The sequence below is a fragment of the Trichomonas vaginalis genome, chromosome II (assembly GCF_026262505.1).
Source record: "Trichomonas vaginalis G3 chromosome II, whole genome shotgun sequence".
Taxonomy (NCBI): Eukaryota; Parabasalia; order Trichomonadida; family Trichomonadidae; genus Trichomonas; species Trichomonas vaginalis.
The window spans coordinates 808,703-835,345 of NC_067204.1; the positions used below are offsets into that span (position 1 = coordinate 808,703).

The 26,643-nt window shown below is 34.3% G+C and overlaps 13 protein-coding genes and 5 pseudogenes across 18 annotated transcripts, besides 1 other annotated feature; 11 read left to right on the plus strand and 7 right to left on the minus strand.

Annotated features, from left to right (window-relative positions):
* Positions 1-22,515: part of a mobile genetic element that runs on past the window's edge.
* On the plus strand, positions 9-251 carry TVAGG3_0462530 (serine threonine-protein phosphatase family; the record flags this gene model as incomplete). The annotated part of the gene is made up of 1 exon (XM_051235121.1): positions 9-251. One exon carries the CDS (start codon positions 9-11, stop codon positions 249-251), a length of 243 nt encoding a protein of 80 aa, XP_051092945.1.
* TVAGG3_0462540 (phage tail repeat-like family) lies at positions 1,122-1,716 on the plus strand (the record flags this gene model as incomplete). The annotated part of the gene is made up of 1 exon (XM_051235122.1): positions 1,122-1,716. A coding segment is annotated over one exon (595 nt), but the record flags the coding sequence as incomplete, so codon positions are not given.
* On the minus strand, positions 2,828-3,345 carry TVAGG3_0462550 (annotated as a pseudogene). The gene has a single exon. A coding segment is annotated over exon 1 (518 nt).
* On the plus strand, positions 3,802-4,203 carry TVAGG3_0462560 (uncharacterized protein; the record flags this gene model as incomplete). Its single annotated transcript, XM_051235123.1, has 1 exon — positions 3,802-4,203. One exon carries the CDS (start codon positions 3,802-3,804, stop codon positions 4,201-4,203), a length of 402 nt encoding a protein of 133 aa, XP_051092947.1.
* Positions 4,223-4,378, plus strand: TVAGG3_0462570 (uncharacterized protein; the record flags this gene model as incomplete). The annotated part of the gene is made up of 1 exon (XM_051235124.1): positions 4,223-4,378. The coding sequence occupies one exon, from the start codon at positions 4,223-4,225 to the stop codon at positions 4,376-4,378; it is 156 nt and encodes a 51-aa protein (XP_051092948.1).
* On the plus strand, positions 4,398-4,862 carry TVAGG3_0462580 (uncharacterized protein; the record flags this gene model as incomplete). The annotated part of the gene is made up of 1 exon (XM_051235125.1): positions 4,398-4,862. A coding segment is annotated over one exon (465 nt), but the record flags the coding sequence as incomplete, so codon positions are not given.
* Positions 6,314-7,163, plus strand: TVAGG3_0462590 (annotated as a pseudogene). The gene has a single exon. A coding segment is annotated over exon 1 (850 nt).
* TVAGG3_0462600 (uncharacterized protein) lies at positions 7,218-8,060 on the plus strand (the record flags this gene model as incomplete). Its single annotated transcript, XM_051235126.1, has 1 exon — positions 7,218-8,060. A coding segment is annotated over one exon (843 nt), but the record flags the coding sequence as incomplete, so codon positions are not given.
* Positions 8,298-9,212, plus strand: TVAGG3_0462610 (organellar and viral DNA polymerase type B; the record flags this gene model as incomplete). Its single annotated transcript, XM_051235127.1, has 1 exon — positions 8,298-9,212. The coding sequence occupies one exon, from the start codon at positions 8,298-8,300 to the stop codon at positions 9,210-9,212; it is 915 nt and encodes a 304-aa protein (XP_051092951.1).
* Positions 9,849-10,258, plus strand: TVAGG3_0462620 (annotated as a pseudogene). The gene has a single exon. A coding segment is annotated over exon 1 (410 nt).
* TVAGG3_0462630 (uncharacterized protein) lies at positions 10,884-11,282 on the plus strand (the record flags this gene model as incomplete). The annotated part of the gene is made up of 1 exon (XM_051235128.1): positions 10,884-11,282. One exon carries the CDS (start codon positions 10,884-10,886, stop codon positions 11,280-11,282), a length of 399 nt encoding a protein of 132 aa, XP_051092952.1.
* On the minus strand, positions 12,293-12,824 carry TVAGG3_0462640 (P-loop containing nucleoside triphosphate hydrolases family; the record flags this gene model as incomplete). The annotated part of the gene is made up of 1 exon (XM_051235129.1): positions 12,293-12,824. A coding segment is annotated over one exon (532 nt), but the record flags the coding sequence as incomplete, so codon positions are not given.
* Positions 13,081-13,322, plus strand: TVAGG3_0462650 (annotated as a pseudogene). Its single transcript has one exon. A coding segment is annotated over exon 1 (242 nt).
* TVAGG3_0462660 (uncharacterized protein) lies at positions 13,824-15,029 on the minus strand (the record flags this gene model as incomplete). The annotated part of the gene is made up of 1 exon (XM_051235130.1): positions 13,824-15,029. A coding segment is annotated over one exon (1,206 nt), but the record flags the coding sequence as incomplete, so codon positions are not given.
* TVAGG3_0462670 lies at positions 18,759-19,878 on the minus strand (annotated as a pseudogene). The gene has a single exon. A coding segment is annotated over exon 1 (1,120 nt).
* TVAGG3_0462680 (protein of unknown function, DUF4106 family) lies at positions 21,697-22,027 on the minus strand (the record flags this gene model as incomplete). The annotated part of the gene is made up of 1 exon (XM_051235131.1): positions 21,697-22,027. A coding segment is annotated over one exon (331 nt), but the record flags the coding sequence as incomplete, so codon positions are not given.
* A 356-nt stretch (positions 22,516-22,871) lies between the features above and the next one.
* Positions 22,872-25,243, minus strand: TVAGG3_0462690 (ribonuclease inhibitor domain-containing protein; the record flags this gene model as incomplete). Its single annotated transcript, XM_001309346.2, has 1 exon — positions 23,025-24,965. The coding sequence occupies one exon, from the start codon at positions 24,963-24,965 to the stop codon at positions 23,025-23,027; it is 1,941 nt and encodes a 646-aa protein (XP_001309347.1).
* An 820-nt stretch (positions 25,244-26,063) lies between these two features.
* TVAGG3_0462700 (galactose-binding domain-like family) lies at positions 26,064-26,600 on the minus strand (the record flags this gene model as incomplete). The annotated part of the gene is made up of 1 exon (XM_001309345.1): positions 26,064-26,600. The coding sequence occupies one exon, from the start codon at positions 26,598-26,600 to the stop codon at positions 26,064-26,066; it is 537 nt and encodes a 178-aa protein (XP_001309346.1).
* Positions 26,601-26,643: the final 43 nt, after the last annotated feature.

Consider the following 26,643-nt stretch of genomic DNA (forward strand, 5'->3'; position numbering starts at 1 on the left):
ATAGTAAAATGGGTTTCTTCAGTAGTATTGGAAACTTCTTTCGAAATGTTGGAAGAGGTATATGGAATGGAATAAAATCTGTCGGAAAAGGAATTTGGAACGGTGTCAAAAATATTGGTAAAAGAGTAGGTCAGTTTGTTGGTATTATACCTAAAGACCCTGAACCAGAAGAACAAGCTCCTGTTATACAACAGCCTGAACCTGCACCACAGTCAAGTTGGCAACCAAATCCAACACCTCAACCGTATTAAAAAATTATATTTTTATCGTTCGATAGTAGTTGTATATGAAACTAAGTTCTAAGTAAAACGCATGGTATAATGGAATTATTCTTTTTCTTCCATCTGTAGTAAACCATACTTGAAAGTCTGAAATACTTCCACTCGGCGGCTCATATAACTTTGTAGGTTTTTCGTAAAAGTCATTTGCCAAGCATAAGAAAGAGTTTTGGGCGCCAGAAAATGAAGCATGAACTATCACAGCATCTTGGTCGAAAACATCTTTAAATAAATATGGTTCATCTCTTGCATATCGACTGTAGATATTTGCTAAAGGAGGTTCAACTTTCTGATTTAACATTCTTTGCAAATAATACCATGACATTGCAGTGAATTCTGTATATATTTGTTCGTCTTTATTTGGATTGTTTTCGTAGATTTGAAATGACACTTGTGAATTTTGTTTGTCATATACAATTCTCACATAAAGTGTGCTATCGGTATTCGCATATTCATCAGCATATTTTGCATAACATGAATTTATTTTATCTTCTATATTTTTAATGCAGCCTGTAGAGAAGATGAGAGGTCAACTTGTATTAGCTCAATTTCTTCCCACATTTTTCGTTTCCCTTCAGATATATAATCTATATGAAACCTTACAATAAATGGAAAACCTGTTTGAACTTGTGAGACAAACTTCATTCTACGAAAGCCAATAGCTTTTGTGACGGATGGGTCTCTTAGCCATCTCAATGGGTAGTCAAAACGATAGCCTTCATGCTTTACGGTCTCTGTCTCAAACTTTTGACCGACATTAGTAAAAAGTTCATCTAATGGTTTAGTTGTAGCAACTCTTGAATTTTCTTTTTCTATTGGAAGCATATTTTATCTAGAATAAAAATGTCGAAAGATATTGCTTCCATGAGAGAAATACAACACAACCGACAACTCATTATGCAAGCTCTAAATAAGAACACAACAAACTTTTCAAACTATTCTAAGATATCTGAGTCATTGAAAGAAGGAAACTTAAAACTGACATTAAACCCAATGACAGATGAGTTTCTGTTTCAAGACAATAAGAACCATACTGTCTGTATAAATCCAACAAAAGGAACTTTAAACGAGAAACCTATAAATGAACTTCTTTTGAAAGCAGATGTTGACAACAAAGCTGACAAAGAATATGTAGACGATGCAATAGCAAAAGAAGAAGAAAGAGCTGAAAACGAATATTCTAAAAAGACTCATATACACTCTATATCTGATATTACAAACTTACAAGAAACCTTAAACAGGAAAAGTGACGTTGGACATACACATACCATTGCAAATATTACAAACTTACAAGAAACATTAGAGACAAAAGCAAATAAGACTCATACACATTCTATATCTGATATTACAAACTTACAAGAAACATTAGAGACAAAAGCAAATAAGACTCATACACATTCTATATCTGATATTACAAACTTACAAGAAACCTTAAACAGTAAAAGTGACGTTGGACATACACATACCATTGCAAATATTACAAACTTACAAGAAACATTAGAGACAAAAGCAGATAAAACATATGTCAATGAAATATACCAAAGTTTAGTTGGAACAAAAAATATTGAAACTATTGTTGGTGACTTTTCTGTCAATGAAGAAAATAAATATTTTAGATGGCAGTTTGTACATTCCTTAAAAAATGGTATACGGTATAAACTCATTCCGAAAAATAACAATGAAATGTATGTAAGCTATATAAAGAATAATGGTACACAAGTTAAAGTTCCATTAGACAACAACTGCTACTTAAACTTATATGGAGACGAACAAAAGAAATATTTCCGAGTTTATGAAATGGCAGATATGACATTGCCTGACCCATCTCCAGTACCACATTATTATGACTATGGTGTTGACGTCAGAACACCACATGTAGATGAACAAAAGCTAACATTATATTTAGATTATTATAGATATAAAAGATATAATGCAATAGAAAAAACGAGAATAGTATATTATTATACAGATGACAGAAATAAATATTATAGTCAAGATTTTACCTACCCTGAAAACATAAGATTATATTATAAAAAATATTCCGACATGAACCAGAAGAAACCTGAAATAGTTGCACTATATTTTAAGTTCAAAAGAGACAATCCTATAATATCTCATATGTTTGATTTAATGAACCCAGTAGGTTCTATTTATACATCTATGGAAGCAAGAGGTCCTCAAGTAATGTTTGGTGTTGGTGCATGGGAACAAATAGTCGACCGGTTTTTGTATTGTGCAAACTCTTCAAAGGAAACAGGTGGAAGTAAAACGATTACAGGTGAAAATTTACCTGCACACAGTCACTACATAGATTTAAGTACATCTCAAGCGGGTTGGCATAAGCATAGATATTGGGATTGGTCAGGAATGACAAAAGGTAAAGGATATGATGTTAAAGACGACGTTAAGTTTGCTATAAATTGTTACTGGAGTGACACTCAGGGAGAAGGAAACCATACACATTTCGTTTCGGGATATACACAAACAACGGGACAAGGTAAAGAATACATGCCACCTTACATGACAGTTTACGCATGGTATAGAATTGCTTAGTCGTCATTTTCAACTTCTTTAGCATATTCGTCAGGAGTTGTCTTATATTTGTTAGGAACTGTCTTTGAAAGTATACCACCTTGAACTTTGACAAGTTTGAAACGAGGTCTGACAATAGTAGTTTTATCTTCTGCTTGCAGTCTGTACATTTTGCCATGTTTGCCTAAAACTTCATAATATTCTCTTGTATACTTTCTTCTATTTTTACGAACACGAACGTGAGTACCTGTCGGGTTCCCATTGTTGTCATAGTCAATAGTATTTTCATATGGGTCGCGTTTAGGTATTTCTATTTTTACTTTGTCACCTTTCTGAAGTTTGAAGCCCGGCATTCTTTCTTGTTTGTCTCTTTTGACTAAATTATTAAATATATAGTCTTTCTCTAAGTCAGGGTTGTTTTTCATTTCTTCGGGGAGTGGTTTCCCAAACCTTTTTGTTTACGGTTATTGTAAATATTTAAAACTTGTCTCATCTTTGCCTGGGAGAAGTGTCTATACTTGTCGTCATATGACATTTCATTTGCTTCACCACCTTGTGGTTGGTTTAAGTCTCTTTAATATTTATACAACCGTCAATGACACCAAGAGCAGAATGGTTTTGGTCGACAATGAAATATTGGTTTACATTTTTTGAACGCAGATAGTTTTTAATATCGTCTGATTTGAAAGAACTTTCACAGTCAGATGTCAGTTTTGTTGGATGGTATTTGTCAACGAATATTGTCAAAGCAGTTTTTACATCTAAAATATTTTTGGACCATAATGGTATGGCTTCACAGTATCTTGTGTTTTGACCAACAAATATTAGCCAGTATGGAGGTCCATCTTCTCTATACCTCGGAATGTTTTCCAAGATATCCATAAACCAAGCATTTGGTGTTGAACTAAAGATTTTTATCATGAGTGCTTTCTTTGTCGCTTTAGAAACATAGGGGTCCTTGTTTGGATTCGTCATTTTTACCCTGTAAGAAATGGGTTTATTTGGCGCATTAGCAGGAGTCGCATCCAGATTTTTGCCCGCAGTGGGAACAATAGCCAGAGGTGCATTTGGAATTGGAAAGAAGATTTTGAGTACATTAGGTATACTTAAAGAGAAAGCACAACCTATTATACAAACTGTACAGAAAGGTTGGGAGGTAGCACGAGATGCAACAAATCTTATTCCAAATCCTGAAACAAGAGGAAAAGTTCAAGGATGGATGGACAATGTAGGAAGACAAGCAGGAAACTATTATAACAAAGCAAATGACTACTATAACCAAGCAGGACACTATATGGACCAAGGTGAAAGATTCTTTAACAGAGGATATAACCATGCACAACAATGGGTAAACAATAACCAACCTCAACCGCCTCAAACTTGGGGAATGTAAAATTTTTTACTGAGATGAAATGAACAATACAGCATTGAGACAAATGGGTTCAAGATGGATTTGTCGACTTCCAGCAGTTACACCACCACGTGTTTGTCAAGTTCTTCCTATACCTCAGGAAGTTTTAGACCGACTTAAAAAACCTAAACAACCAGTTGAAAACAAACCAAACTAAAATTTTTTACTGAGATGAAATGACCGAAGAAGTTGAAACGGTAGATTTGACACCACAAACAAAAAGTTCAGAACCATTGTCAAAACCTGTCAAAGAACTTACAGATGAAGAGAAAAATTCAATAATAGAAGGTGCCAGGTCTGGAAATACAAACCCCAACTATAAAGTCACTTTTCATAGAAATGGAACGGCTAGTATCTCAAAAAAGAAACAGACTCTCACAAATAAAATATTGAAGTCTGAAGGAGTTTTCGAGACAACAGATGGAAAAGTTTACTTCACTGACCAACAGTTCATTATAGAACATCTCATTGACTTAGAGTCGAAATATTCTAAACTTTACAACAAACACAAAAAGTTGAAAGGAAAACAAAAACAAATGGCATATGATATTTATGAAGATGTTGACGACACAACTGTTCCTGCAAGTGAAGTAAAGTCAGAGGAACCGAAAAGTGACGAAAAACCGATAGAAGAAGAAAAACCAAAAACTGAGGGTAAACCAAAACCAAAGTTTAGTTTGGAAACTAAACCAACTCAACCTTCATTAGCTGGTATGGGTTGGCGTCAAAGACTTCTGGTAGCAGGAGGTTATGTAAAGTAAAGAAAAAATATATTTTTTTATTTTTATAAAAATGCCCCCATATAGAATGGATAGAAAGTCTGCTAGAATAAAAACAGAGTTACAAAGATATGGTTGGAGAGTTTCGAAGAAGTTTAAATATAGGAAGGGAAGACCCATAAAAGTCTATGACAAATTGTCTGGTCTTCGCTACGAAATGGATTTGGAAACAGCACGTGCCAATTATCCAAACAGACTAGAGAGGTTAGAAGAAGAACGTCTTATGAACATGCCTTTCGATGTTAGTGAACCTCAAGTTGAAGGACACGACGGCTTTGCCAGATTCTACTGGAAACATGACGAACAATTGCATCCTTTGAGAAGGAAAAAAGGAAAAGGTGAAGACGCACATGCTCCCATGGAAAGAACAAGATATGCATATGAAAAGTATCGTGAAGTTAGAAGTCAAATTACATCTGGTCGAACCTTTACAGTAAACTTTGACGAAGGAAAGAACAAAGAAGGCTTCATGGGAGTACTTGCTGCAATTCAAGACGGAAATATGAAAGGACACAATCTCAGATTGACCATAACAGATTTGGATGGCCACATTTACTATGCACATGGCAATGAACAAACAGCCGCAAAACTTCTTGACGCTTTCAAGACTACAAAGAGAGAACAAATGGTTGACTCTGACTCAGACATTTTGAATGCAATTGAAGGAATTGCAAGTGTAAAGTTCGAATGGTACCAACCTAACCCTCAAGCAGTCAGACAACATGCTGGATACTTCCCCTTCATAAATAAGTCTGACATTGACTTGACAAGGTATGGAATTTACAATTCAATTGAAACAATTGTCAACGAACCTTGTATTCTTACATGTCTCAGGAACTCTGGTCTTGTTACAGATGAGAAGATGAAGTATCTTGAGTCATGTGTGAAGACAAGGTACATTCTCAGAGGTCAATTGGCAAAAATTGCACCGTTGGCAAATGTCAATATCCGAGTCAACATACCTACAGCTAAAGGTTCTTCACATGACGACTATGTTGTTGAGTTCAATTTACCATGGTTGAAGATTGTAATTGTCCACAACCACTTCATGTTGAACGAAAGTCTTACAAACCATTGTTCGGAAAAGGCAAGTGCAACATTGTCAGAGCTGTAAACATTCTTTTCGAGAAAGGTTTGTTGGAACCAATTCCAGATGACAAGCTGACAGAAACTTTTGTACCAAAAGACGAAACAAATTTTCATTGTTAGCAAGACCAAAAGTTGTTCCAGACAAGTTCTAGTAAACAAAGAAGTACACAATTCCACAAGGAGTTGGATTGTTCGGATACCAACCTGAACCAGAAGAACTTCCAATGAGGTTGCAAGAACTTCAAGATGCTATAAACAAACTTCCATTGAGACATCCAATTGACGTCAAATTGTATTGGAGAGCATCTGAGTTAGGTCAGAAGGTTTTATATGAAACAGGTGCTTCGACGATGTTTATGAGATAACAGGAGAAGTTTCTCAGAAGATAAGAGACTCACTTGAATTTCCACAAACTGGACCAATTGGTTGCGACAAGTTCGACTCAGATGAAAAGATATACTATGTCGACCTTAACGCTGCGTACATGAGGTTTGTCCAATATATTCCGACTGGAATTCCAAACGAAGATGGTGAGTTCCCGGGAAGGAACTATACAGTTGGAAAAGTCATACAACAACTGTATGATATTAGGAAAGCTTCAACCCCAAACTTGCAATGACACTCAAATTGCTTATGAATTCGACATGGGGATATTCCATTAAGAAACCTCAAGAGATGAAGAGTAAACATTATGAGAAGGTCGACAACTTTGTTGAAAGGTTTTCTCCTTTTGTTTTGAAGTACGAATTCACTCAAGGTCAAAGTGGCTTAGTAACCACATTAAAACCTATTGTCGAACATTGGTCTTACCCTCAGTTCGCAAAGGCAGTCCTTGACAACTACAACAAATTCTTCTCCGAAGTCAAATCCAAAGTGAAGGTTTACTATGAGAACATTGACGCACTCATGACGAACGAAGAAGGGTACAACAAACTCATTGAAATGGGAATGGTCGGTGAAAAGATGGGTCAATTCAAATTGGACAAAATTTTCACCGAAGTTCATGTATTATCGAAAAGGAAATATTGGGGTATACTTGAAGACGGCACAGAAATAAAACATTGCATGAAATAAAAAATTGCATGAAGTAAAAACGTTTTTAAAACAGTATATTTTTACATATATTAAATGCTTCAGGTTGAAAAACAAAGAACAAAAGTAGCAGATACAAAACCGTTAGACTATATCTTTACAAATGCTGGTAGGAATATTTCAGATGAAGAAATTTCATCCCGAGCTTACAGGTTTGACTATCCAATTCGTTGGCTTCAAAGTCCTTCAGATGCAAAGGCAATAGGATTTAGAAGAGTTTTGTTTTCAAATAGAACTAACGCATTTATGTTCGCAGTATATTTTCATGGGCAGTATAAAGGTTCTGATGGTCTAATAGACAAATTTGACGAAATGAGAATCTTTACAGTTCGTTCAGACGAAAGTCTTGAGAAAACTCTAAATGACTTTCAAACTCAAATGAACAAATATTATTGGGAATTTCAAAAAAAATACGACTCTTTACTAAATGGAACATACTATCTGAAACTAGAATATGACAAGATGAACTCCACCGTTTCATTTCAAAAGATTGAAATTAACCCTCCAAGAGATACAGAGTTTTTATATTGGGAAGTAGACAAACGTTCTTGGGCACAATTTCTTCGGTTACTAAACCAGAACGAACCATTACCACCAGATGGTCCATTTAAATTTATACTTCCACCAGCAGATTTGATGGTTTATAGAAACGTGTTTGACCCTCAAAATGTTATGTGTCATGCAAGTTTCAGTTCAAGCAACAATAGTTTTCTATGTATTGGTAAGGACTTTTATGACTTTGCTTCTAAATTCTACGAACCATCTAGTAACAGTTTCTCTGACTTTCAAGTTTGGTTCACAACAAATGGTGTGCAACATATTATTCCATTGTACTATGACTTTTATCTCGAATTGTCTTTCATATATAACTACGGAAAAGTGCTGAAAAAGTATTGAAAAATATAATTTAGGTGAAGAGGTGAGATCTCACACGTTTTTTCACCTGTTTTCTCACCCTCTTGAATTTTCATGAATTTTTCAGCAAAAATATATTTTAGGTGAAGAGGTGAGATCTAACCTCATTTCTAACCTCTTGAATTTTCATGAATTTCCTTAAGACAGAAAAAATAAAGTTAGTTTTTTTAAAAAAATATTTTTTATTTTTATTGTAAGAACATGTTAGCAACAACTTCACCAAACTCGTTAGTTATGAATCCAACTTCAATGTTAGTAGAGATGAAAAGCTTCATTCCTTCTTCACATACTTTCGAAACAAAAATCCAGAAGATAAAGCAAGAACTTTTAACAAGTAATTTAGATTGCACTGCGAAAGATGAAACAAATGAACAGTATCTTTATGAAATGCAGGACATTATTGACCATTTGCCTAAACTACCTGAAATACAACAACAAAAACTCACTATTCCTGAATTCGATGAAATAGAAGTCAGACTGACTGACTCAGTAGAAATAAAGAAGTTCATACGAAAGGTTAACTATGAGTTTCTTGGATTTCATTGCAACCACAAAGTCATGGACAAAGATTGCGACATGTTATATAAGAATGTTTCTGACATATATAAATCTGAAGAATTTAAGACCTACGACAACTTTGTTTCATTAGCTGCAAAATGTGTTTGGGAAATAAGAGATAAAGATAGAAGAGGTAAGGTATGGAATGAACAGATAAAACCAGCAGCTTTTGAGTTAAAGAAAACCATTGACGCTATAGTTGTACTTGCAGGACAAATTTCAATGTACAATGCTAAAATGAACCCACAATGTTCTAAATGTAAAGCAGCAATAAGGAAATATAACTATTCTGTCAAAGAGATAGAACGTATGCGAAACGACTATGCAGACTTAAAGAAAGAAGCAGAAAAGCCAGCAGAAAATAAAATGGACATGTTAGAATTTCTGAACAAAAACTATCCAACAGCAGAAGATTTCCTTCTATCTGACGTCAAGAAGAAGTATAAAGAAACTTTCGGCATTGTTAAAACTTTTGACATACTGACAGAAGAAATAGAAGCTACGAAATTGTTTAGAATTTCAAATATACATCGTACAATTCATGTAAAACGCTTGTGAAAAAAAGAGGTGAAAAATTAGGTGAAAAAAGAGGTGAAATCTCACCTCTTCACCTAAAATATATTTTTGTCTGATTTACGCTCATTACGAAGAAGTTTTGACAAAACATGTACGAAGAAGTCTTGACAAAACATTTACGATGAAATCATGACAAAACATGTACGAAGAAGTCTTGACAAAACATGTACGATGAAATCATGAAAATTCATGAGGTGAGAAAAGAGGTGAGAAAACAGGTGAGATCTCACCTCTTCACCTAAACATTATTTTTATTGAATTCAGCAACAAAATTCTGAGTAAAATGGCATATGCTTGCTTCCCTCGGAAAACCGAGAGAAGAGATTCCGTATGAAAATCATGAATTTCCTTAAGATAGAAAAAATAAAGTTAGTTTTATTTTTATTTATTTTTTTATTTTGTATGTAAGAACAGAAAATGTTAAAGGTTGAGTTTGAAACAGTTAGAAAGATAGACAATGACACCAAAGTGGTTAGAATAGGTGATTTAAACGTAAGATACTCAAAGAAATACAACAAATATTCTTTGTCAGACATTATATCTCCATCTGGAAAGAAAACAAACGACTGGGTTAGAAATGCTTCTACTCAGAAAATTTTGACAAGAAATCCTGAGCTTATGATATCGGTAAAATTCTATGGAACTGCAGCATATCTTATAGACAAAAGTCTTATACCAATAGTTTTGTTATGGTTAGACCCAGTTGTTGGATATAACTTCATAACATATGGTTCATTCGATACGGAACGTTGCAGTGAAGGCTTACTTTACATCGTTCAGAAACCGAAGGACTTCAATACAAAGAGATATAAGATAGGAAGAACATTTAATATAACTAAAAGATATGACAGTACAGTCAATAGAGTTAAGGTTGTGTTTGTAAATGATATGAGAGCTGCAGAAACAGAACTACTTGAAAAGTTTGAGAAATGTATGGTGCTCCCATGAAAGGTAAAGAAACTTTCGAAGTAGATGAGATAGATAAAGCTATAAAATTATTTGACGAAGTTGCTGAAAAATACATGTAAAGCGTTTATTTTTGGTCTTTTGTGAAAGTCAGAAAATAACGTTTACCATGTAAAACGCTTGTGAAAAAGAGGTGAAAAAAGAGGTGAAAAAACAGGTGAGATCTCACCTCTTCACCTAAAATATATTTTTACTGAATTCAGCACAAATTTCATGAATTTCCTCATATGCTTGCTTCCCTCGGAAAAACCGAAAGAAGAGATTCCGTATGAAAACAGTGAAGAACAGCGAGTAGGTAAAAAAACTCAGTCGCCTAAAACTCATGAAAACAGTGAAAAATTGCGAGTAAGTAAAAAATCTTACTCGCCAAAACTCATGAAAACAGTGAAATTTCTCTAGACAGATTTTTTTCGGTCTTGCATAAAACTCTATGAAAATCGTGAAGAACAGCGACTACGAGAAAAATCTTACTCGCCTAAAACTCATGAAAACAGTGAAGAACAGCGAGCAGGTAAAAAACCGCAGTCGCCAAAACTCTATGAAAATCGTGAAAATTTGCCAAATGGTTTGAGAGGTTGGTATGTACATAGACTTCTTGTAAATGCTGTTGCAATGTGGGCTTCACCTCGTTATGCTTGGTATATTTACAAACTTCTTGACGAAATTCATAGACAAGAACGTGAAGAGATGGAAAACAAGCTTGAAGCAAAAGACAAAAGCATACAGAAAAGAATACCACGTTCGGTACCAAAAGGAAAGGAAAAGAACTATAAGTATATGATTTATACTGAAGAGATGGAAAATGAAGAAGATAAAGATATGGTTATGTTGCATTTAGTCAGAAGAAACAACAAAAGCTTTTACGATCTTGCTAAGATTTACAAATCTGACAGAAATTGGTTCTATCGCGAAAACTTACCGATTTCAATGACACCGAATGAAGATGTGAAACAAATAGTTCAAGATACGTTACCTCAAACACACTATGATATGAAAGGTTGTACAATTCTTACCTTCAAAGAAGACTTGCCATTGTTAAAGGAAAAAATAACAGAGTATTTTGACAACTTCAAACAAGTAGAGTAAATGCACTCTTTATTTTTACGCTTGACTTCAGATGGCTCAAGTAGCTCTATAAGGTAAATTGTCTTGTCAAATCCTTCTGGCATTCCGAGTCCTTCCTTCCTACAGGAAAAGTTCTTCCTTCCGACAGGAAAAGTTCTTCCTTCCGACAGGAAAAGTTTTTCCTTCCAACAGGAAAAGTTCTTCCTTCCGACAGGAAAAGTTCTTCCTTCCGACAGGAAAAGTTTTTCCTTCCAACAGGAAAAGTTTTTCCTTCCAACAGGAAAAGTTTTTCCTTCCTACAGGAAAAATTTTTCCTTCCTACAGGAAAAATTTTTCCAGTTGTCCGTCCGTAAACCATTCAAATTTTCGAAAATTGAGAACTTTTTGGTCGAACGACAGAAAAAGTTTTTCCTTCCAACAGGAAAAATTTTTCCTTCCAACAGGAAAAAAATTTCCTTCCGACAGGAAAAGTTCTTCCTTCCGACAGGAAAAGTTCTTCCTTCCGACAGGAAAAGTTCTTCCTTCCGACAGGAAAAGTTCTTCCTTCCGACAGGAAAAGTTTTTCCTTCCAACAGGACACAAACGGATGACTGACGTTCCTCTTCCTGAATGCCTTCCAAAGCCAGAAGAACCGAAAGCTGCAGAACCACAACAGACTTACTTACTAAGACTAAACACTTAGATTTTTCAAGCTTGACTTTTTACAATTTGAACTTTGTTTGCGTAGATATGAATTCTGAAAGAAGTATGAGGGTCTTGTATGACTTTATACTTCTCCCATAGTTCATGTCTGTCAAACTTACCTGCCATGGACTCTTTCATAAGTTCCATGAAATCGTCTTCGGACAATCCGGGGAAAAGTATTATGTCAGTAAGTATTCTCTTTACATCCTTACTTAAACTCTTGGCTGTCTGTACACATATTACGACTGAAATGTTAAAGTGCCTAAGTTTCTTAAGAATTCGACACATATCTTGTTCTCTGTTCTTTAACAAAGGATGAGAAGCAAAGTCATCTAAGATAAGAAGACATCTATGAGGGTAAGTCTTCCAATCGTACGATTGCAATTTCTTCGAAATGTATTCTATCTCTTTCTGTTTGTTTCTGAAGTGTTTCTTCTCTAATATTCTCTGCATTTCCTCATTTGGGTCTTTAAACTTAGAATTTATATACTCATTTATAGCATTATACTTCAAAACTCTTCTTTGGTACTTCTTTATCCAATCTAACAACTCAGTATCCTTTATACATACTAACTTAGACTTCTTTATAATATCTTTGAACGAATTGACGGTTTGGTCAAATTGACCAGAAGTACTACAAATAACAACTAACTCATAGAATGGGTTCTTCTCATCTAGTTCTTGTTGTTGTGCAGCCATTTTAAGATAAGTGAAAGTCTTACCCGACCCAGGTGGTGCAATTAGACCTGTTATACCATTCTGAGCAAATAAGAACTTGTCATGTATAGGCTTTATCTGAGCATTTTCCAACTTCCTCTTGTTCTTGTTTAAAACATTCTCAAATTTCTTGTCAATGTCAGCAAACTTTTTTTCTAACATATTTTTAGAAAAATTAAAATTTTTATCTTTTTGAAAATGTCTAGTGATTTCGCTATCTATATTCGAGACAAACTTTTTGACAGCAAAACATCTGTCGACCATAAAATCTTACATAGTGTAAACAAGAAAGGTGAATTTGTTCTAAAGTTCTGTTTCTGGGAATATGACAAGAACCATAAAACATTACAAAGAGCAGTCTTAAAATTTGTCAATGACAGACTTGTTGACAGAGATGACGCCGATTGGAAAGATGAAGTCCAACAAAAGTTCTTAGAATGCAAAGAAGACACATGCGCTGTTCTTGAAGATGAAATAGAAAACAGAATAGAAGAGCTATTAAAGGACAAAGAACTTTTACAGAAATATGGTTCGGAGAAATTTGACATAACTCCACCAGAGAAGAAGAAGAGAGAAAAGAGAGAAAAGAAAGAAAAGAAAGTAGAAGAAGAGAAGAAAGAACCTGAACCAGTTCCAGAGAAAAAGAAATTTGACATGTAAAAATAAAATTTTATTTTTAGAACATTTCTGGGTCAATGTCAATGTTCTCTTCCTCTTTAGGAGTAAACACTGGCTTAGACTCTAAAATCTTTTTACCCAATTTACCTTGAACTTCAACTATCTTAGACTCATAATATTCATAGTCGTCTGTCTTCTTTGGTTCATAAGGTATAACAAGTTTGTATGCTTTGCCTTCTTTAAGGTTTGAGAACCTTCTGTCAAAACTTTCTTTGACTGCTAACAAACCTTCTATGTCTAAGTCTTCAAATTTCGCACCATTTTTAGTCACAATAGCAAACTTAACTGGTTCGATGTTCCAAACTTTGCTGAATGAAGACTTTTCAAAATGGTAGAAGTAAACATTCAAATATGTGAATGGGTCTAGTTCTTCTTTAAGTCCTGACATGTACTTATTTACTGAAATATATTTCGTCATCTTTTCTATCGGATAAAAAAATATTTTTTTTAAATTTACTCATAAAAATTTTTCTTTGTATATACACCATTCTGAACATCTAAAAGACTTTTGACATTTGCCAAGAATGTACGTTTAGAAGCTGCCATATAACCATATTCTTGACAATATTGTTTATACGAATCGTACAATGACCTTTCATCTAATGACACAAAGTCAGTTTCATCTATAAACAGTTCATATACACTCTTGTTTGCTTCTAACAATGTTTGTCTCTCTTCTGTATGTGGAATTTGTCTTGGATTGAAGTTAGAAATATCTAATGTCATGAAATATGAGAACAAGTGGTTGTAAAAGTCAGATGTCAAAGTTTCTGCTAAGTCGTCAAAATATTCTGTATCTTGCATATGAGAATCTGACGTTCTGACAACTACATATCTTCTGTCAGAACTTTCTAACTTCATCGGAACAACATTGTTTGAAACCATAATGAAGTTTGCAACATTCTCACAAACTCTTTGGTCTTTATACTTTCTTTCAACAACTCCAACTTTGTCTGTTATAAGACTCTTCAAAGCATCTGAGTTCAAAACTTTTGTTGTATCTATACTTTGAAGTTCATTGCAAACTATAAGTTTCATATTTTCTATTGAGGAGTTAAATTTACCGCAGATGTTTTCTAAGTTTGTCATATTAGGGTTCGAATAGCCCTCTAACAGTTTGCATAAGATATCTGTAAAGAAAGTATTCTTACCAGTTCCTTGTTTTCCAATTATAATGAGAGCAGTTTCATTTTTAGCACTTGGATGTTGTAAGATGTTTGCAAACCAACATAAGATATACTCATAGACTCTTTCGTTTCCATTGCATATAATTTCTTTGACATGGTCTAACCAAGCTTCTATAATACTGTGTTTCCATTCTACTTGTTCGTATTTATATCCAGTGAAGATAGAATAGAAGTTTGGAGAAGGTGTATAAAACTTTATACCACGAACTGAAAAATCTTCTAACTTTGACAATAAGATATCCCAAGCATCTAACATCTTCATGCCAACTTGTACGACTTTTATTTTCTTAAGTTTCTGTCTACATTCTTGTTCTGAAACTATTGTCGCTTTAGGTTTGTTAAAGACTACATCCCATTCTTTCATAACATAACATTCTGGGGCAGAGTCAACATAAATGACTAAACGTTTCAAATTCTCGACTGCTTTGTTATAGTCTCGAAATGGACACATATTTCTGAATGCTTGGAAGTCATAAAAATCTGAAACATCTATTCTGTACATTTTTATAAAAATAAAAAAATATTTTTTTTATTTTGACTTTGTTGTTGCATTTGTTGCATTTGTTGTTCTTGAGCTATTTGTTGTTGAAGTTGTTCTTGTAATACAATACTTTCACCAGTTGCATCTTCCAATTCGAAACTTTCTGCGTCATTGACAAATAACATAGGACATAAAAGTTTTACAGGAACAAAGTTTGCGTCAACTAATGTCACGTTATACTTGCCAAAGTGTTTGAGTTCACTAAGGTTGAAAATTCTGCATTCGAATGAACAACTAGGCAAACCAGCAGAGAAAGTATTGTTTATACGCATAAGTATCTTTGGTCATAATAGTTTCTGTCGACATTCGAATAACACTTTGAACCTAAGTTTGAAACAATATATAAGATTGGTGTGCTTATATGTCAATGGAATAGACATTCCTTGTATGACACCTTTTCCTGTTATAGGAAACTGTGGTAGTAAAACCAGAAATAAGTTTTGTATTATAGCTCATATCGTTTATAGTAAACTCAGTCGGACATCCAAACATAATGAACCTGCTCTAGTTGCAGCACATGTTACATCCGTCTTAAAGTATTAAATAAGTCAACAAAACCTGTTGGTGGTATATCTGAGAAGTATCTTCAAAGGAGTATTTTTTACCATTCAAACAATAAAGTCTTCTGGTGTCAAAAGAGCAAAACAGGCTTTAGTCGTCATTGTGTTTAAGGTTAGTTTTACAATATCGTCCTTGAGGACTTTGTAAGTTTGTTGTTATAGAATTATATGACTCAGGGTTTTTTAGTCGTAATAGTATAAACCATTATGTCTTCTGCCATTTATATATATTTTAAAAGTTTTTCTGAAAGTGGAGAAGAACTTCATCTAAACTTTCACATGGCGTTTCTTGAAGTTCTCTGTCTAAGAAGTTCAAATATTTTGTAAAGACATAGAACTTTCCTTTGTCTACACGAACAAACAAACAGGGTCTTTCATATCGTTCAAAAGTGTGTAAAGTCCTTTACATGAAATAAAGTCTATATTATTTTTCTTCAAACATCTTTCAAGAAGTTTTGACATTTTTACTTAGCAAATAAATTTTAATGAAATGTTGTGATCGTCAAATATTTTATAACATCTGGGAAACTATATTTTAAGTTCAACGTTTCACCTCCTTTCATAACGTATATCTTGTCAATGACATTATAAACCCACAGCAAGCAATGTCGGGTTCTATTTCTTTGATGTTTATATCGTCTGCCTCTGTCAAAAGTTTCAATAGTTCTTTCAAAACTTCATGAGGTGCAATGACATATGAGTACTTTTACAGGGTGTGTTCGACCAAGTTTAACATTATACTCTAAAGCTTGACAAATTCTTCTCCTGAGTTTGAAGTTTGTCTTTAAGTTGCATGATAGTCGTTCGAATATCTGCAACAGAACTTAAGTCTCTGCTAACTTCAGGATATGTTGGTTGTTCTTTTACAGGAACTATTGTTATACCATCTTCGTCTTCGTATGGTTTCCCCATTTCAACATCTCTTTCTTGACATTGACAATAACACTTTGACTGTTTGTTTGAGTTGGTGAATTTAACTTCACATCTGCCACCGCCATTAAACCTTTTGAAAACACTTACGCTTCTATTTTCGGAAATGACATTTTACTTAGAATAAAAAGATGGACGTATTCGGATATCTCTTGAATTGAAGCAAAACAAGGTTTAACTCACAAACAATACAAATACATTGACAGAATAGTTCTTTACACAAACAATGGAAAATGTTATAGAATAGCAGTCTTTGCTGAACCTAAATATTTTCATAAAGCAAAGAAAGTTGGTATAACTGAAATGGTGAAAGTTTTGAAGCAGACAAAAATATAACTTCAAAACTGACCGATATTACTAAAGGAAAGTTTATAATACAATATTATGTCAAAACTGGCGTACTGTCAATATTTGACGGAGAGAAGTCAGTTCAAGAACAACTTACTGACCTGCTGCCAAAATCTGCTCGATGGAAGCTGTCGTTATGCCAATCTGAGGAGCCCCAGCAGGTTTTCATCGAACGAATCTTCAAAAGAGCATCTTCCGTGAAAAGTGCTATTGGTTTTGTAAACTTCTTTGCTTTCAATTCATCTGGACCGTCTCTGTCACCAGTATATTGTATTTGAACTGTACCAACAGTTGAAATACCACCCATAAAGTCTTCTGAGTCAGCAAATGGAATGCCAAGCCAAAGTTTGAACGGTCTCCATTTGTATATTGAGTTTTTTGACTTCCTGTATGAGTCCATACTTTCACATATGGCATAATAGAACTTTGCATTTCAGGGTTAATGGTTGTTGTGAAGTTGTTGTTAAAGTTCATAGCATCTAATGTCAAGTTGTATGACCTCATATCCTCAACTGTAGAATATTCTTCTCTTGGATAATATTTGCCATCTATGTTTATATATGATATTTAATACCAGGGTTGTAGAAACAAGAATAGTCATTTATAGTTCGTCTGAACAGTACAAACATAGTATCTGCATGTTTCATTGCAGTTGTTAAAGCAATATCTGTTCTTGCACCTGGGTCAGCACTTTGGTTTCCAACTTCACCTGCAAAGTCTTTGACAGATATTTGGTGTATAGGGAACATAAGTGGAACTGCAATATATTTGGCAGCTAAAGCATTTGAAATCTGGGTCCAACATATAGACTGCAAGTCTGCTTTCTATTCTCTTGCATTCAAATTTTTCGCATGTGAATTAACCGGGTCCCAAGCAGTTCCAGCAGCATTGAAATATAATAGTTTACTTCAGTGTTGAAGTTTGAGAAACCAAAGTCTAAGTCAACCTCGTCTTTGCAAAAGTCACAGAACCTGGCTCCACCAGTTCCAGCTACAGTAATGCTGAATGGGTCTTGTGTTGGTGCAATGACTAAGTTATTTTTGCTTGGATAAGTTCGATAGAAATTTTCCTGCCCAGTTTGGCAAGTATCTAAAAACCTGAAGATGAGGAAAGATGACAAAGGAACTCTAAGTTTCAGTTTTACTTTGGTTACTGCTGCTGCAGTTTGTCCAGAAAGGTCAACATAAACTCCTGGAACGTTAGGGTCAAGTCTTCTTATTTTCTCAATAGTTGCATACTGGTCTGTTTGTTCTCTAGCTTGTGGTTGTACTGAGTTTCTCAAAGCGAACCATTCATAGTTTGCCCATGTTACTGTTTGAACTAAGTCAGAGTTAGAATATATCTTATATCCATGAAAACTTCTGGAGCATATTGGTATCCGACATAGAAAATTCCATTGCAACCTTTCTTGTCAGACAACTTGGCAGAAGGTTTTATTTCAATGTCTTGTTCCACGTATAAGAAAGAGTTGTCAATAGAAATAATATGAAACCTGTCGCAAGCAATATCTACTGTTGTTGAAGAACCTTCTCCAAACTCACCTACGTTTCCATAAGAAACAGCAGTTGTATATTCGTAAGTTCCAGGAACTATTTCTGACCTTCTAATGGCATTGTCGCATTCGTTATACCATTCGGAAACATTTCCATTCATGGCATCCAAAACTGTTGGCGTTATATTCTGAGCGGCGTACATTTCATATGGGTAAAAATATAGAATAGTTGGATTTATATGTCATAATAGAACCCACGTGGACCAGGCTTTACTTTCTTCCTGACTGAATCTTTAACTCTTCTTTTTCCTTCATTGCCACTACTTTCACTAGATGAAGTTACTTCTTCACTACTTTCACTTTGTTCTACTCTTCTCTTCTTTCTTGGTGTCGCTTTTGGTAACTTGCCCTCTGCTTCAAGTTGTTGCATCTTTGCCTCATGTTCACCTAGTATGTTGTAAATTTCCCATGTCCTTTTTGCCTTTGGGCTCTGGTCGCCCATCTCAGGTAACCTATATCCTAGAAAGAGTTTGTCATAGTTTTGTATTTGAGTCTTCGCGTATTGTTTGCATGACTCTTTCCTGAGTTTCCGGTTCAAGCTCTTCAAACAGAGCTTGTCCATATGGAATAAGCTCGTTTCCAAATATATGTTTTTGTAGCCATTCTGGTTTTCTTTCCATGTTACCAACAATATCTTTAATGGGAACTTTTACCCAATCTTTCAGTCTTGCGTCATTTATTTCTGTAGTTGGTTTTATTTTGTCAAGGAACATGTTTTTCAATACTAACATTTCATTTGGTACTGTCCATTTGAGTTTTCTTAAATATTCATCCCTTCTCGGTTCATTGTCTGCAAAGTAAGTTTTTATGACATTTTGCAAACTTTCGTTTGCAAGGTCATGTACAATAGGTTCTCTTCCTTCTCTCTCCTAACTTTCTTTCTAAACTCTTCACCAAATATACCATCTCTATGGTTCTGTGTAGTTCTTTGAGATAAATGTTCTAGAACGTCAGGTGTTATATTTCCATCAGCCATGTTCATTTCATACTGGTCCAAAATATCTGCATGTTTCATATCTTTCAATGGCATTAAAGCCGCGCTGAAAATACCAGCTATATCTGGTTCACCATTCACTTCCATTGCGTCTACAACTTCTTGGAATTGAGGTTGTAAGTTTATGAACCACCTATCCGGATTAGCTTTATGACCCCATCTCATTGTAGTTCCATAGTCTGCAGAAACAAAAGTAGGTTTGTTTCCATCTTGGTTAGGTTCTGAATGAACTTTAAACAATGTTTCATTTCTATATGTTTTCTTGAAATTTAACCTTTTATTTTCACCGAGTTCATCCAAAGATTGAACGTTAAATGCTCGTAAGTAAAAAGGGTTGTTGTATTTGTGTACATTTTCTTTCAGTACTTCCATTCTATGCTGAATATTTTCATCTGGTGTTGGAGTCTTTTGTATGTCGGCAAACATTTTTCGATATTCTTCTACTGTGTCAGCCGAATTTTTTTTAGACTCTTGGAAATCTTCCATATTCTTCACATACACTTGTTGAGGGTCAAGATTTTCCGGCTGTTCCAAATCTTCATCTAGTTCTGTGAAGTTAGTTTCCAAAGGAGGGACTTGTTCGTTTCCTTCAGGCTCTTCTAGCTGTTGTTGCTGAACTATTTCTTCCATGTCTGGTTGTATCTGAACTTCTTCCTGTGGAGTTTCTTGTACCTCATCTGCTGGCATTTCATATATTCCGAGACCGTTTTCAACAATTTCCCTATCTACGTCATCCGCATTCATAAGCCTTTCTTCTTTCGTTCCGTCTCTATTTTTTACGCGTTTCATGACGAAAGTTGTATTGTCATTTAGCTCTGACATCAAATATCTCGGAGTAAATTCGTTCATGTCATTTGGATGATATGCTATTAAATCATATCCCTTAGCGAGCTTGTATTTTCCAGGTTTGAGATTATATCCTTTTTGGTGCTGAGCCATAAAGCTAAATAGGTTCGGGTCAGTATTTCCATCCTTGAACTTTCTAATAGCTTCTTTATATCTGTCACTAAAGTCAACAGTATCTGGGAAACCACACTTTTCTTTAAGCATTTTTAAGAATTCTTGGTTTCCTTGTTCTCTACTTCTTTTATGTCCTTGCTCTGTTTGTGGAGGTGGTTGTTGTGCAGGGTTTTGAACTGTTGGTTGCTGTGCTGGTTGTGTAGGTGGTTGTTGTGCTGGATTTTGAACTGTTGGTTGCTGTGCTGGATTTTGAACTGTTGGTTTTGGTTGTTGTGGTGGTGCTGGATTTTGAACTGTTGGTTGTTGTTTTGGTGCATGCCTGTGTCTGTGTCCATGTGACGATGTAAATGTTTTAGGTAGTCCTGGTGCAGGTGCTTCTCTTGGAGGGTTTGGTGGTATATAAGTTCCACTAGCTAGTATATAAGTTCCACCAGCTGGTATATAAGTTCCACCAGCTGGCACATATGTTCCATCTGCAGCATAATGTCCTACCTGACTTTTCGTTTTTAAGAAAGCATTTACTAGGTCTGTTTTGGTCTGTTGTAACTCTTTTTCTTGACTTTCCACAACAGTTGCTCTAACGGCGTCATAGGCACTTTGAACTGCCTGTCTCGTTGCTGCATCTGTTATTTTCGTCATATTTTGTGCTACTTCTCTTAACTCTTTGTCGAAACCTTCAGACTTCAGTTTCTTTCCAGATGAGAAGTCGTTCACATAGTTTCACCTTACTATGAAGAGCTTCGAAGGCATTCTTAAAGTCAGCATTCATTAAAGCTTCATTTGAACTGTCTTCATCCGCTTGTATTTTTGTCCTTATTGACCCTATAAGTTGGGCTGCTTTAGCGTTGGCTTGGGCATCTAACCAGTCATTATTAGCTTTTATATATTCTGCGCTTTTCATTGCCTTTTGCATGGCTGCGTCGTTATTTTTACTTTCTTGTGCTAAGTTTTCATACTGTACGGTTTGGTTTTGCAACTGTAAAAGTTTTTCTGCCTTTACATTTGCTTCAACTTCTTTTTTATACTCATCGCTATCCATATATGTCTTCAGGGCTTTTTGTTTTATTTCTTCATCTTTCAGTACTTTATATTGAGTAGTATGGTTTTTCAAATTTATAACATCTTGTTCCATTTTTGCTACTTCTGCTGCTTTTTCTGACACTTTTTTCGCATATTCCTCTGTACCTAGTTCTTTCAGTTGTTCTTCTTTCTTCTTTTTCTCTACGTTTAACTCATTGAGTTTCTTTGTGTGTCTGTCATATTCTAGTTTCTTTTCGTTTTCACTTATTTGTTTCTGTATGTCTATGTTTGACTTTTTGACATCTGTTATTTGATTTTTGAGTGAACTCAAATTCATTTGACTTTGAGGGTTATAAGCTGTTCCGTCTGCAGCTCCACCATAGCCTGCCATTTTCGCTAAAAGTGCCGCTCTTAAACCTCCACTCTGTGCACCAATAACTCGGTTTAAAAGCATAGGGTTGCTTGACATTTGTTGCAACATAGTGGGGTCATTCATCATTTGTTGTTGCAACTGTTGTTGTGGTGTTAGTTTTACTATTGGATGTTTCAATGCTCCCTTCCTCTTACGTATATTCTTACGTAGCTTACGTGGCATTTTAAGTGAAGTTAAAAAGCGGTTTTTGACAGATGTTTATATGACACTTTTTGTTCAGCACAAAAAACTACTCGGTCAAAGTGTTGTCGGTTTTGTAAAATAACCGTCCTATCTCATTCTATAAGGGAAAAAGGCTTCTCAAAGTATACTTCCTTGGAACGCCTGTAACTTTTCCTGTAGCGACGATAGACCCTTACTTGTCCGGACAAAGTTATACTATTTTGAGTGCTCTACAAAAAAGTCAATAGCTGGTCGGCTGGGGTTCGGTCCTCCTCTTGGGTCTTGGGAAAAATTTCTTATGGGCTAGAGGGCGCAACGCGCCTGGAAGCCCTCCGAATAAGAACTTCATTTATGTGGGCTAGAAGGGGCGCAGCCCCTGGAAGGCCACCCCAAGAAAAAAAAAAACTTCATTATACCAATCATCTTCAGGGCTAGAAGGCACGAAGTGCCTGGAAGCCCCACTCCCTTTTTTTTTTTTTTTTTTTTTTTTCATACAATAAAATTTTAAAAACTCTATTTGTTCACAAGAAAATTTTTTCCCTTCATATGAAGAAACATTTTGTTCTCCATTTGATGCTGAGTCTAAATCTCGATTTTTGATTTTTCTTCTTTCCAAATTTCTTTTTTCCAAATTAGAAGTTTAATTCAAATTTTCAATAGTTTATATATTTTCTCAAACCGTCTTAGATTTTCTCACTTTTTAGGGATTTTCTCTCAAAATATACAAAAATAGTAATATCAATACATGTGTCTAATATACTTTAAAACCATCGTGATAAAATTCAAAAACGAAGAGTTCTTCTCTCCAAATTTTTTTTAAAATCAAAAAAATGAGATAAAAAAGCACGTTTGGAAAATTCATTTTTAGCATTTTAGGAATTTTCTCACTTTTCTTCCAAATTGACATCCTTAAGAAATGCTTTAAAGTTCATGTGATTAGACTTAATTTTAAAAAGAAATTTAATCGCAGAATAGAAATAAAGTTTATTCCTTAAATTTACATATAATACACTGCTGCTACCATCAGCTTAAATGGATCTACTGTTTTCTCCTGAACTTCTAATGTTCCATGCTTAGGATATCTTGAATCCTTCGGAATAGCTGTTGGTGCAAATGTTTGCTCTGCCGTAGCAAATGCTGTTGGAAATGCAGTTCTTGGAAGGAGATCAGGTGGGTCAACAGAAGGAGTATTTGAGCAGTCATAGCCAATAGATGACGCTGGAGTTCCGGAATTTGTAACATATGTGATATAACTTTGGTTAGTATTAACATAGCAAAAGCGAACAATGTTATTGCATAAAATAAAAGTGCTATAGTTCACCCAAACATCAATGGGTAACTTGACATTTTTCAATGAAGTCATATTATAGAAAGAGTATTCTGAGATAATTGTGATTTGCGAATCAGGGAAAACAAGATTTTGTAAATTATGTCTGTTAAAGAAAGCAAATGACTGTATAGTTTCCGTAAGAGGTGAGATTATTGTTGATTCTTGATCATTTTCTGGAAGACAAACAATCAATGTTTTATAGTCTTTTGTATACAAATATCCATCAGATTTAACAAAATTGTTGTTACTTATCAATTCTATATGTTGAATGTTAGGGAAAGTCAGTTCAATCACGCTCTGACAGTTAACCCAACCGAATGTATCTGGCCTTATCTCAGCAAGTTTTGATGCACTTTCGATGTATATTCTCTTCAATGTCTTTATGACTCCAAAGAAGCCAATGCTGACAACTGAGTTAGGAATCTTAAATGTTTCTATGGATGTATTGTGAAGACATCTTTCAGAAAGAACTGAAATTGAATCTGGTAAGGAGATAGAAGTCACACTGTGACACTGTGAAAACATTTCTTTACCGAGGGATGTAATTCTGTCTGCAAGAGTTATACTAGATAATTTAACACATCCATCGAAAATGCCTTTTCCATTGAATTGACTGTTTGGACCGTTAAATGTTACATACTTAATTTTTTCACAGAAAAGAAAGATACGTTCACCTAGTGTCACATTGCTAATGAATGTAATACTTTCAAGTGAATTGCATCGACTGAATGCATAATTTTCTACAGATGTTACTGAGTCAAAATTAATCTTTTTCAAATCAATACATAGCGCGAACGCCAGTGATTTTATTGTTTTAACTGAACTTGGCAATCTAACAACTTCAATTCCTCGGCATGAATAAAAAGATCTTGATCCAATTGTGTCAATATTATCTCTGATTGTTATCGTCTGATTTCCAATTGCCTGATCATAAAGTTTATCTGGAATAGCTGTCATGAATTGAGGAATTTCAACATGGACAAAATGAGGAATTTGAAGAAGGAATGGTTCAGTAAAAGAATATCTCCTGTTTGTGAAATCTATATTCGTTACAGCTGAGTCAGCAAATAAGCCTGAATTAAAGTTAATTACATTACTTCCCTCAAAAACAACCTTGGTTATATAAGAAATAGAAGAGAAATATCCACGAATTTGTATAATACTATCTGTAAATCCTAAAACTGTTGTACTAGAAGTAATTGAAATTTCCAGATTTTGTGTTTCAACTGTGCCAGAATTAGATGATGATGACGATGAAGAGCTTTCAAATATGAAAACTTCATTTACTTGAGGCATTTTAGAATATGCTTGTGATTTCGAAATATAAATTCGTTTCATTTCTGGTGGATTGGTTACTGACTTATAATTATATACGAAAACTGATTCGAATGTGATTGGTTGTTGTTGAAAATTGATACTTGGATTTGTTGATGAAAAAGAACCTAATGTCAGCATTTTAACATAGAAATCCTTTATGTTAAATGCATATGATACAATATGACATGAAAAATCAATTTGAAGAATATCACGTTGACCGAAATATCTGATTACATAGTTAGCAGATTGAGTTGATGGATTAAAGCTACCATCTGGTGAGTACAATAGCATTTTGGCATTACAAACTCAAGATCTACAAATGAATTAAAGCCGTTTGTAGAAATCGAGGTTAACGTGGCTGGGAGGTCGATTATTTTTACTTTGTTAATACCAGAAAGAGTTTGAATTGATGTTGTCCCTACAAAAGTAAGCTGTCTTAGGTTAACATTATTAAAAGTATTAGAATCAACTGTGAGAACACTGGCTATCAATATATCTTGATCTATATTTTCATATGTATATTGGATGGTAAATTGAAAAAGGAAAGGAATGAAGAAAGTTAGCATTTTATTTTGTTAGAAAGAAAATTGAATGATTATTAAAAATTCTAGCGTATCGTATAATATACTGTTTTATAAAGTACCATGTTAAAATAAGAAAAATTATCTTTGAAAATTAATGAAATTTAATTTTTTTCAGAATGTTAAAATATATATATAAAATTTGCTGTATATTGAAATATATGTGTGATTAAATCATGCTAAAAATCGTTTTTTTTTCACAATTCATAACATACTCTTAAAATTTATACATCAATAAATGTAGAATATCATTAAATCATATATGTTTGTTCGTCAATAAAACTCAAAGAATCGCTGTCTCTGAATTTTAATCTTAAGAGAATTCAATTTCAATAAGGTTATTTTTGAAACATTATAGAATTACTTTAGGTAATAAAATCGAGTGAAAAAGCGATTATAATATAATTCCCAATATTCTTATACTTTTGAATATATGGCGAAAAGTGAAAAAATGAAGATAACTACGAATAATTTGGATACATTTTGTACATTTGTGTTATAATCCATTTTAATACGAATAATTTAAGGTTATTATCGCCACAATGATTTTCTTAGATAACTTAAACCAAGAGTTGACCAAATATTTTATAATTTCATAGTAATTTATTAATGATTTCACCAATTTTTAGAATTCCCAATTTGATGGGCTTCAAAAACTTCTATTACTGTTTGTTGAACCGTATATATCAATCGATTTTGTAATCAGAAATAGACTCTAAACTTGTTTTCATTTGAGTTATTACTGACTCAATTTGATACTTTGTAGAGATACTAAAGTAAATACTGCACAATATTAATTGCATTATTTTTATTCTATCTTAACATTTCCATTTTTAGAAATGTGCCCAATAATACTTACATCATCGTCATCATCATGGAAAGAAACAAATTCTTCATCGCGAGCATCCTCACCTGCTACATCTCCAAGAAGTTCAAATTGGTTAATTGCAATGCAAGGAGGATCCCCAGGGCAGGCTTCTTCTTGGAAGAATCTTACGTATTTTGCTGTATATTCCTTGTCAAGTTTATATGTTTTCTCTTTACATCTTCTCATTTCTCTATCTTTTTCTACAGAATGTACTTTAGTCCATGTTTTATTATCATCTGAAATTTGGAGAGACCAAGAATAAAGGCAGCATTCAATGCAGTAGTGATAAAAATCATCTTCACAACAGCAGCCATTTCTGTAACAACAACCGCTTCGTACGAAATATCCATTAAATTTAAAGAGTTTGTTCTTTAATGAAAATGTAATATAAGGATGCTCTTCATATGTATGGGCACAGTTTGAACACCAATCGTATGATTTTGTCCAAGGGTAAATGGCGTATTCAGGCTGAGTCATTTGCATAGAGCCATTTATCAGTTGTTTTGATGATCCACTAGCT